This window comes from Mixophyes fleayi, chromosome 4 (assembly GCF_038048845.1).
Source record: "Mixophyes fleayi isolate aMixFle1 chromosome 4, aMixFle1.hap1, whole genome shotgun sequence".
Taxonomy (NCBI): domain Eukaryota; kingdom Metazoa; phylum Chordata; class Amphibia; order Anura; family Limnodynastidae; genus Mixophyes; species Mixophyes fleayi.
This window is the reverse complement of record NC_134405.1, coordinates 135225420-135237711: the sequence shown is the minus strand read 5'-3', so window position 1 is coordinate 135237711 and position 12292 is coordinate 135225420. Positions and strand designations below refer to the sequence as shown.

The window sequence follows — 12292 nt, the reverse complement described above, 5'->3', positions numbered from 1 at the left end:
CCTCTGTCAGCAGGTAGTGTGGGTTGATATTTGCACAGTGGCTGGGGGCATGGGGGGCCTCAGCCCCTCAGGCCTGTTCCATAGTGGGCTACTTTGGGCTGGGTCACTGGGCCACCTGCATTTTTTTCCCCCTAATAGGCTGCTGAGTCGAGTCTTGCCCCTCGGGCTACACTTTGCCAGCCCTACCCTGGTAATGCACCCCAGAGGTGTGCATCTGTAGGGAGGGGTGGGGGGCTCTTTTGGTGCAGAAGTGTGACCAACCCACAAAATAAAAGAATATAAACATGGACTACTGGTATAAATGTTGGTACACAAAGAAAACATCTGAGAGATGTAGAACACGGGAGACATTAAGGAAAGTTGAAGTAACACAGGGAAAATGATGGAGAGGTGGAGAGGACACAGGGGAGAGGTAATCTGACACATGAGAGGTGGGGGCACAGGGTCGATAGTCTTGCATTTTTTAATATATTTTATATTATAGAATACTGTGTTCAAAGCTTCTAACATTCATTTTACATTAAAATCCCTAAAGCTTCTGCCCCCAGGTATTCACTTCAAATTTCTATACCAGCATTTTAAATTCCCACTTTGACCACTGTCCTGTACAGGACCCTCATGTTCTAAGAGCTAACTTAGCAGTTCTTATGCTGTCAGCATTTCTTGTTCTCTTTACAACTGCTGATACTGCGCTCCCTGCCTAATTCAGACACATAAGACACTTGATAACCACTCCCCTGCCATGCTCAGCTTGTGTAGCTCACATACCACTTATAGCACTGCTACTATATTAAGATACTAAAATAAACTTTTAAAATGTGCAAAATGTTTACTAACTAAACACTAGTGTACAAATTTTGTCATCATAGATTCAATATGCTGCTTCCTGGAAAAGCGGATGATTAAACTGTCTTTCACCTAATTGGACTGAACTGTTATGTTTTATTTGCAACCCCCTGACACATAACCTTGTTTTGAACAAGATAACGGGCTCTACTTTGGCAAAGAGAAGGAGACAGGCAGGGAACACACTGTCTTGTAAATACAGCCTCATACTACAGGTCAGACAATCAAACTATGAACTGCAAAATATGCAGAGATGCAATACATTTCTATTTGTGCAAATAATATTGTGACTGGGTCCTCCTTCCCCCAAACCCACCTGATGTGGGAAACTGTTTAATTATGGTGTACACTTAACCAGTGGTCGCTGCAGCTTCCCAGAAGGGACAGCTCCATTGGTTCCTAGTCTGAGAACTGGAGAGTGGCAAGAATCGTGGAGTCGGAGATCCCCTCAACTAGTGGTCACTGCAGTGGGAATCACTGCAGTGTCCCATGAAGGACCCACTGGTGTTGGGATGATACTCCTCTGGTCCTTAGTCTCAGGACCAAAGCTCTTGAATCTTGCTCGATTGGGGGCAATAACAAAGTCCTGAAAGTGTCTTTGGGTGGGGGATACAAAGATGAAATCTCCCATCTCAGACTAATTGGTGCCAAGGGGATCCTGACATTTGCTACATGGGGACAGGAGTATTGTTACACCACTTTGCCCTTATAATTAAAGTAAAATGTCCAGGCTCACCCTTATGGTCAGATAAGGGGTTCAACCTGGACTAAATAAGGTGGATTGGAATTGGTCTAACCACACCCAGAGCTGAATGCAAAACTATGTAAAAGGAAGGCCAGTAGTCCGTGTGAATAGCTTGTGTGATGTGTGTATATGCAATTGGAACAACTCTTATAAGAGCTAATTTGGCTAATAAACACAATTACTATTACTATCCTACTTGATGCTGTGATGATTACACTGCTGTTTTACTATGACCAACAGATCAAAACTAACACTTTAATCCATCTCTATACTGTCTTGTGTGAGCCCAGCATTCACCTAGTTACCCAGCAGTCCTGATCAACAAAATTGAGGGGACTGTCCCACCATACCGCAGATCAGGACCTTCCGGATGGGAGATATGTCCCACTAACTGATGCCCCTTCAATGCTATGCATACCAGTCTCAGTTCCACATGGCATGGAAAGGGTGTTCTTATGAAAGGGGGCTGGGAGCTCCACCTGCAGAGAGGGGAGGGCGGAGGGGGCAGATGCCCACACTCCCAATGAGCTGTAGCCATGCTCTGTGTAGCGTGACCACACCCCTAAGTTGTGATGGTATTGTCAGTTAAGGGAGCAACTGAAGACTCCTGCAAAGTGCCTGCTTTGAAATTAAATCTTGGTGGTGGCAGTATTGGAGTAATAGACAGTGTGAAGTATAAGTTTGAGGGGCTTTAACAATTTTTAATCAAACCAAGGGGTCACCTACACATCACACAGACTCAGGTGAGCACTATTGGTCCTTAAAAAAATAGAAAATTCACTTGGGTACGATATGACCTACTTTTGTTTTAATCATATATATATATATTTACACTTTAAAAAAAATTATTTATGCGAAGAATAAAGCATTTTTAAATGATCCCCATCTGTTATTGCCATTCTGAGATGCTGCAGGGACATTAAAAACAGTGAAGGGCTTGTGCCTAGGTTTGATGAATGGTAGTGCTGGCCCTGCCCTATCCACTCAGTATTTATTGATGTGGGTATGGCTTGATGACATGACTGGCATCATTACAACAGGTCTCTGGCCACCATGCAGGAAAAATGTTTGATCTTCCAGGAGTCTGGAAATCTCCCCTTATTCAGGAGTCTCTGGGGCATTTTTACAATTATGAATAAAATGTGAATGTGAAATGCGTGAATACCGTCTCATTAAACAGCATTTAAGTCCCTTAAAGGTTTTTGGGTTTTTTTGAGCAAAAAAAAAAAAATATAACACAGAAAACTGCACTATTAATAGGGGCCTCTCAATTATAATAAATAAAACATGAAAAAGTAGGTCAGTTGCATAATATGTTTTGCAATTGTCTACGTCTGCTGAACTTGTGCATAAGATTTAATGAAGAGTGGCATGGCAGTTATTTCATTCCGAGTTCTGAAGAGATTTAATATAGAATGTCAGGAAGCATTTTCTACTGGCTAAAAAAACAACAACACACATGTTGGAACTGGAGAGGCAGAGGAATCTCCTTTCCTCCAGAGGAGATGTATTACCACTCTCACCAATTTGCTTTGTTTACACTTATGCAGGAAGATGCACGTGTTAGCATTGCTGCCTCATAGTACTCTGGTCATGGGGTCAGTTTCCACCAGGGCATTTGATCTGAATGGAGGTGGAATATTTTCCCTCTATTTGCATGGGTCTCCTCTGGGTGCTCTGGTTTCCTCCCACACACATAGTCATGCTGGGAGGTCAATTGACTTTTAACTAACTCTAGTGTCTGTGTAGTAGGGAATAGAGATTAAATATTCTCTGTAAAGCACTTCATTATATATAGCACTATATAAATAACATTAGTGATAGTGGTCTATATTTATGGGATCCAGCTGAAGACTCTCAATACTTTCTCCATTCGCTGGCAGCATTAGATTGCCGGTGAAGAGGGAAATACTTGGGGGGGGGGGGGGGGGGGGGTTCAATGCAGGGGCTCCCAGAGAAGCCCTGGCATAGTAAATTGTAGCTGTGTTTCATTATACACTTGCGGTTCGCAGAACTGCTTATTGATTGTGACTTCACAGTATTAATAAATTGACTCCAAAAAGTATTAAGACTTGTACTTGGGTCTTTTGGGGGTGTAAGCAGCATTTGTTGAACTCTTCTTTAGTGCTGAAAGTGTTAAAGTGAATGTTGTGTTAGTCCAAGTCTATGACAAGTACTACACCAGGTGAGAGGTGACACGGAAGGGAAACTCCTGTTTGCTATCTGATGACGCACTGGTAGTTATCAGATCATAGTGAAGTACTGCACGAAGACCTATGAAGTCATTTCAATGTAAGTGTTAGGACTTCAGTCTTAAAAGATACCCTGATTGTGTACTGGCTGCATTTTCACTGTTTGATAACAATATAGTAGTTTGAAAGTCACTGGGATTGTGTATATATAATGCTTAATATTATTCACTTTCATTGTTTTTGGTATTTAAAAACACAGCAACTTTCTTTTTATCATTTGACAGAAACTGAACTAAGAACCAGCTATCTCCTAAACTCATATTTATACATTTAGTCTGGGGTCATATATTCTGCATTATGAAACCAAAGATTAATATTAGCCTGTTAAAGCCATACGTGAGTGGTGTGAATCAACAGTAGTCAAGTGATGTTAAGGCCAACATACTATAAGCAATAAAATAACAGCAATTGTTAGGGACTTTCCTGTCTTGGTTGGCTTGACCGAAACGTTCTCCAACACAGCACTGTAAAACATTGTTATATCTGAAACAAAACATTGCAGATGAAGAAAGCACAACATAAAATGACAAATATCTGTACTTTTCCATGATTTTCATACCGTCCAGCAGTGTGTGTGTGTGATGTATATATATGTATATATATATATATATATATATATATATATATATATATATATATAATGTACTTCATGAGCACTCCCATAGAACTTAAATTAGCGCACGATCAGTGCTTGCCAGAAATTCTAGTATGCCTTGCTGGCTTGCATTATGCATATATGTGAACTGACTTGATTTTTCTCTTACCAATCATACCCTTATTTTTAATTAACACCTTTCCGTTCTGCTTTTGAAGTACATCTCTGGGCAGGAGAAAACTGCAAGTTGAGATGAATGAAGTGTTAGTAGAGGGGACTTTAATGAGACATTGTTACTGTTTTTGTCATGCACAGTTTGTGGAGTATCCACAGAACCATAGTAGGTGTAGATTGATTTTCTGAGGGCAGTTGCAAGGACTGTGAATTGGCCATGCACCCTGAAGTGCGTTAGACAGATCGGACAGCATGGACTTACTTTGCCACTGTGTTAGAGGGAGGGTTTTACAGATTTGTTTTGGACTTCCTCTTAATATACTATCTGATTACTACCCCTCCTACTGGTGCTACTTGGCCACCAGAGACTCGCCAACTGTAAGTGTCAGCCGCTCCCAACCAGGGTGCTCCCAGTTGTAAGAGAATAGTCACTGACACCACCAGGCTCCTTTATGGGTACCTGGATCAGCACCTCTTTGCTGGTTACTGTGACTGCTTACTTTGGATCAAGACTTCTGTGCAGGGTGCAGAGCGTGGACTGAGGATACTGGGTTTAACACAGGACAGGCAGAGAGTGGATTATAGTTTTTAAAAGCTTTCCTCTATAGGGCACAGGAATACAGCAGGTATAGACGTTTATGTGTTAATATACAGCTGTAAGGCTGATTTCCTATTGCCGCAATAGAAAGTCACCTAACCTCATAATCTATCTTTAAAATATCTGATTAAAATATCTTCATATTTCCTGCCCATACTACTTAAAGGTCTTAAGGCTCAAACTCTTTGTTCTCAGCTGTGGTGCATCTTTGTACTACAGAGCAAATACTTAAATCATTTCTGAAGTGATATAATGGTTCCAGAGTACTGCATATGTTGTCAGGGACTAGTATTTGATTTAGAGTTTTACATATGTGCAACATTTTCACACTTTGCAGAAACACAACTTGAGTCTCTATTTAGGGATAAGCATATCTTACACACGGGGCTCCTTGCACTTGGAGAGGTGGATCAGGGGCATGAATGTACAGTACAGTAAGGGCATGCGGACACAGGTTAACCCCACCATTTGAAGTATATCTTATTTTGAATTACATAGATCCTGAAATACGTGCAAATGTTGCACCTATTTAAACCAAGTACGCATTTTCATTATATTGTCATATGTTGCACCTATTTAAAGATGCAACTCTTTGGTCATATGCAAATAGGGCATCATTCTTCTCTACATCAGATCCTATGTGCCTATTTTTACAGTGCAGAGCATGGACTTAGAGCATTGAATATAAGTGCGTTCAATGCCAAGTGAGCAAATCTTTTTGCGGAATGTTGGATGGACCTGGCTGAATGAAGGGGCGTCACTTCAAAATATTGTTTTGTAAGATATTTAAATGATCTGTTAAGGGTGGAATTTTACTTTCATATTGAACATATTTGATTTGTGGGTTGCTGAAAAGCTTTTCAGATTGCAGACATCTGTACTTTTCCATCAGTTTCAGTTAAGTTATTTTCTCCATCTAGTTGCAGTTAGTCCACAGTATGTCTACGTATGCACTGTGTAAATCAGTGTATTTAAAAAAATAAAATGAAATGTCATTGAAGTAAAGACAGTCCTTGTGTCCCCTTACTTTATGGGGCTATATAAACCGCTAATAAGGGCCAGATAACCCATATATGGGTGAAAAAGTAAAGATTTACATTAATTGGGGGGACGAGGGGGATTACCTTTGTGGTGATGATTTTCTATGTATGGCTCATTTACCTTTCAGCTCCACCTTCAAAATGACTTTGCATATCAGATATACAGATAAAGTGTAGTGTACTAGACACTGCCACTTCCAGAGCTTCACGTGTCCTGGTGGAATGGAACCATCAGATAACAAAACAATGGTTTTCAGTGGGGAGACTACAAATACATTGCACATGAAGGAACATCTAGTAATTGAGCTATCAACAGGAGAAAGCGTTCACGCAGCAATTACCCACAGACGAGTATAATGGCCGCACTCTGATGTTTAATTTGTTTTTTAAGCAAGTATCACATGATATCTTCCAAGCAAATTACTGCAAAAGAAGTTCTATATCAGTAAACTATGAATAAGGCAAATAAGTGTATATGTGGGTAATTAGGTTGCAGTGGGTAAAACTCAATTTCAATAAGGGTGCAGTATATAGGTTTCAGTGTGGTTGACTAGGATGCATATTGTTTATTGACAATTTAAACACATATATATGATATGTAATGCTAGTACATTTTAATTTGTCCTACAGTACATTTATGTATTTACAGCATACCTTGTCTCTTCAAGGCCACTCAGTTACAGGGCTAGTTAAGCATTCCTTCATTTGCCACAGTATTGAGGAGTCTCGCTCCTATTCACATTGTTCTCTGTGCAATTCTGCAGTCACACCTCGTACTCTCGCTCTCTCTTTCTCCAGTGGACAGTTTGCCATAGTAAAAAGATGCAGAGAGAAGAAGACTGGGGTGGATTATGCTGCAAAATTCATCAAGAAGAGACAGAGCCGCGCCAGTCGGAGAGGGGTGACCCGGGAGGAGATTGAACGTGAGGTGAACATCCTGCGGGATATCCAGCATCCTAACATCATCACTTTGCAGGATGTGTATGAGAACAAGACTGATGTCGTCCTCATCCTGGAGTTGTAAGTTTTACGGGTTAACAATGAGATGTTGTAACAATGAAAATGCAGTGTGACCGAGTGACATGCTTAATAGGTACAGTAAATGTGATGGGACCTAGTGATACAGACATGTTTATTAAGGGTGATATCATCAGGATGAAGTGGCTGATGACCATAACATGTTTATTGGGTCAATGTCTAAGCAACATAATTGCAGTGCCTGTTATAAAAACATTTATCTAGGAATATAAATGATGTCAACACAAGGATTATTAATGTTCATATGAAGGAAACATTACATGTAGACACAGGAAGGTCTGGACAAGTCATATTCCAGAAGGAAGTGAAACAATTCTTCCTTCCTTTAACTTCCTCCTCATCCTTATATGTGAAGACTATCACATAGTGACATTTGTACACTGGGGGAGGTGTACACTGTACCACCCTGCTGTTACATCCAGTATACCCAAAATTGTCCTTTACTCAGGTTGTACAGTCTCTATTTCTCAGTATTGACCAATTGCAACGTAGACTCCTTTGTTTTCTGCATGTTAGATGGAATGGCTATACTTACTTACTTCCTTAGCTTTATAAGTTAATACTTAGCAAAGAGAAGGATTTAAAATAAAAAATACATTGTTATCAGATTCAGTAAAGATGACATCATAGGAATTGTAGGTTGGAATTGTAAGTTTGCCACAAAACTGTGATGTGTAGCTATCGTACATCAGCTCAGCAGCAAAGTGTCCCTGGAAAATATTAATTGATAATAATGATGCTGTACTATAATTAAGTTATGTTGCTGATTGTTTTGAAAAAAAAAATCTGTTTATAAACCACATAGTCACTGAATCTGGTAACATAACAAGCTGACCATATAGATATCAGTGCATTGCATTTAATAAAAGGGGAGACTTAAAAATGTATTCTATACGCATTTGGAATGTATATACAAATGCACAGTTCTCCCCCTCCCCTTGTCATGTCCTTTTATACCATGCTATCGCGCCCAAGGCTATGACAACTGTGGTACAATATTAAGGGGTCAATTTATTATTCCACAGCAGAACCAATCAGAATGCATCTCTGCAAATCACTGGGGCTGCTCTGGTAGTACCGGCAAAGAGCCCTACACCTACATAAAGACTTTTTTGTTTCACCAGCAGCCAAACGCTGCTAGCAAATGGAGAAAGTGCTATGCGAATGTGCAGACCGTCTTCTCCCAGGAGGGATCCAGCTAAGCAGCTTGTTCCCATTGAAAAAGACAAAGATTTTCGCAGCTTAATAAATTACCTCAATAAATACCAACTTAATAAATGACCTATTACTGCTGTCACATAGAGGTCTATGGGAATAGCGCTAAGTGCCGGCAATTAGGATAATGCTAGATTTCTCCAGCATTAACACTTTGATAAATAGGAAAAAGTGGCGAAATAGTCCTTTGCCAGCATTTACGTCAGCATTTTGGCTCTTCACCACTTGACAAATAGATCCTATAATTGAAGATAGTGGGCCTGATTCATTAAGGTACTTAAATTAAGAAGTTTCTTATTTAAGTCTCCTGGACAAAACCATGTTACAATGCAAGGGGTGAAAATTAGTTTTCTGTTTTGCACATAAGTTAAATACTGTCTGTTTTTTCATGTAGCACACAAATATCAACTTTAAATTTCAGTGTACAAATAAGCTATCAAGTATTTGTGAGCTACATGAAAAACAGACAGTATTTAACTTATGTGCAAAACAGAAAACTAATTTTCACCCCTTGCATTGTAACATGGTTTTGTTACAAAACCATGACATCGCTATATGACAAGGAAACCCATTGTCTCAAGTGTTCTAGAATTAAAGGCACTATCCTCAGAAATGTATTAGCATTAGATTGACAATGGGCATTGATAGAAGTGTTGTTTAAGGTACATTAAATTACATATTAAAAGAGGTTGAACCCTTGCTCTACACCTGACCCACACACTTCTTTATTTGAGTTTATTATATTATTGAGTATTATTATTATTTTATTCAATAAGGAGACATCAACTGAATTATAACAAGCTCAACCTGTGGATTAAATGTTTACCTGCTGTTGAATGCAGTTTTATAAACAACCTACATTTAGAAAACAATATGATCTTTATTTTTCTAGGCACACCTTGTACTTTCTGTGGCCATTTCTGATACAGGAATTACTGTATAGTATTATTGGTTCATTATTGCAGTAATTACTTTTGTCCTTTACTTCCATTATTCCAAATGATGTAATGTACCCAGGGGAAGTGTCTGCATCATCTCATTGTTTCTGTACTCTGGTGATGTGTCAGGTTTGTCTCCTCTATGAGATATGAGCGATCTTGACAACAGCACTATATCTGTCTGTGGTTCACCAGGCGGATATTGCAGACTGTTCACTTCCTCTAGTTCTTGTCATGCTGTTATATTAACTGACACTTAAATAACCTTATACTGTTCTGCTGCAGATATAAGTGACCTATGGACTTAACAAGTTTTAATTCATTTATATGTCATTATATGAGATGAGCAACTGCTGCTTTTTCAGCTAGTTTTCCACGTGCTGTCAGATTGCAGTTCCAAATATACAATGACGCTGCTGTCAGAGCGAGCTGGGAGATATAGTTCATAAACAGCTGTCAAAACCTGCATTACATGATATCAAAAGATTAAGTAAAATTTGTATTAAATTATTACTTCTGCAAAAAACACAACAAGCCAGGGGGGCAATTTAACATGCGTTTGTTTCTGTGGTTTTGAAACCATGTGGTTTATCAAGTTAAAATCTGCACATGCATTTTTTTAAACCAGCAGATTGCATATTCAGTATGATGATTATACAAAAGTGTCTGATTTTCAGTTGATTGCTAAAATGCGGCCACAAAATAGCTCCAGAAATAAGATTAAACGCACATCTTATAATAAAATAAATAAAAATATTCAAATATAGCAAACCGATGAATCCAGAGCACAGATGTGACAGTTATCATCATCAACTCGTTATCTTATACCAAGCCTAAAGTGTTTTGCATGAAGTTCAGTTTGCAGCTAGGAACTTGCCATGCTGTTTGTTTGTAAAATAGACATACATTGGGTGCGATTCTACGCTAACTGCGATCAATAAATACTATAATTTGTGTTAGGAAACTAATCGATTGTGGCTGAAAAATCATATAATATACTACACTTCCCAATATATATATATATATATATATATATATATGTATATATATATATATATATATATATATATAGATAGATAGATATATATATATATATATATATATATATATATATATATATATATATATATTATATTATTGCTGAGTCACAAAGTCACAAGTATGTGGTTCTGTGCCTTGAGGGCAATATATTTTACAGCCTTGTTGCTTATCTTGTTCAGTCTTGTATGCAAATCTACTAGGTTACACACTGACTTTAGAAGCAAAATACAACAGACATGTACAGCCATGCAATGAAGACGAGCTATATCACACCCTGTAAGAGTAGTCAAGTACTGTACGTGTAGAGAACAGTGGCAATTTTAGCCACTTTCCTGACACTACAGAGTTACAGATACCAATTGTTTTTAAGTTTTTCATGTAATAAAGCATAAAATATAAAATAAATCTATGTCTAAATTATAATAAGCTTATTATGTAAATTAAATATATCTTTCTATCTCAGGCCAGGAAAATGTGTACAAATTAGGAGCCAGCAATTAGGTGGGGGTCTAAGGACTTTGGCAGCTAAAAGTTATAGTTATACCTAATAAGGAGCATAAATTGATTACTGTAAATGCTAGCTAAGGGCAGTAAAGGGAACAGTACATTATACATAGCCTGTGCCCAACACATAGTCCAAATTGGAAACCAGCACAATCACATGAATTGTTGATGCTGGTTAATGGAAGTGTAAGTATACAGTGACCCGCTCAGTGCTTGAAACAGTAGCAAATTGACAGCTGCACATAACTGATCATGTTGTCATCAAATCCCTTTATGCTATGCAAAACATGGATGCAGGGTCAGTCCCAAGCAGATAGCTATTGACATCACATAATGAAATCAAGGTATTACGTAACCATGGAGCGTAAGTTACATTTCATAGTTACTTAGAGCATATTATTATTGAGTTTATGTTATGTAGATGTAAAATTCAAATTAGATGGATAGATATGTTAATTAGTAATCGTGGCATCCCTGACAATTTATTCCCCCAGGGCTGTTGCCCAGTCAGACTTGGACAACTTGGACAATGACTTTACCCTCACAAAATCATTTCATGCCATCATGCCAAACATTACACACCAGCTTGTGTACCCCTACAAATGTATATCTCCACAGCCTGTGTTCCTACACAAAGCATGACAACACCAACTTTTGCATCCTTCTAATTTGCAGAGGTGTCTCCCGAGAGCGAAGAGTTGGTTTGTAACTTGAATTGTGCTGGGTAGACTATCTATAAACACTGGTAGAAACCAAGGCATATTGCGGTGGGCATCCAGTGCGCTTGGTAAATAAGGTCCAATGACTGGGTTTTGTCTTCTCTCTGTTAGGGTTTCAGGAGGAGAACTGTTCGATTTCCTGGCTCAGAAAGAGTCATTAAGTGAAGAAGAGGCTACTAGGTTCATCAAGCAGATCCTGGAAGGAGTTAATTACCTGCACACTCACAAAATTGCACACTTTGACTTAAAGGTGAGAGATTAATTAAAAACTATAAAAATTTAAAGAGTTTAATTTTTCAATCATGTTCAATTAGTACACAATATTAACAAAATCTATTCACTACTGCCCTCTTCTCTCAAATGGGACATACAATACTGAGTGCATCTACTACCATGTAAGTTAAATCACACTTTATACTTTTACTTTTTCACATATATCTTACACCTGTATACCTTAACCTAGGTGCACTGCTATACATATGTGCAATTTTACCTGCAGACTGTCAGGTGAAAACCTAACTCTTCTCTAAGATGCCTGTGGCAGAACACTCCCTTTGTCACTATATGACTATTTAAGATTAATAAAA

The 12292-nt window shown here is 38.5% G+C and overlaps 1 protein-coding gene across 4 annotated transcripts in view; it reads left to right on the top strand.

Moving 5' to 3' along the window:
* DAPK2 (death associated protein kinase 2) overlaps nucleotides 1–12292 on the top strand; it is a 93065-nt gene that overhangs the window by 27748 nt on the left and 53025 nt on the right. For all 4 annotated transcript variants that reach the window (XM_075208394.1, XM_075208393.1, XM_075208391.1 and 1 more), the window contains 2 exons: nucleotides 7049–7270; nucleotides 11817–11955. In XM_075208394.1, the coding sequence (XP_075064495.1) occupies nucleotides 7049–7270; nucleotides 11817–11955 (361 nt within the window). The remainder of the gene's footprint in view (nucleotides 1–7048; nucleotides 7271–11816; nucleotides 11956–12292) is intronic.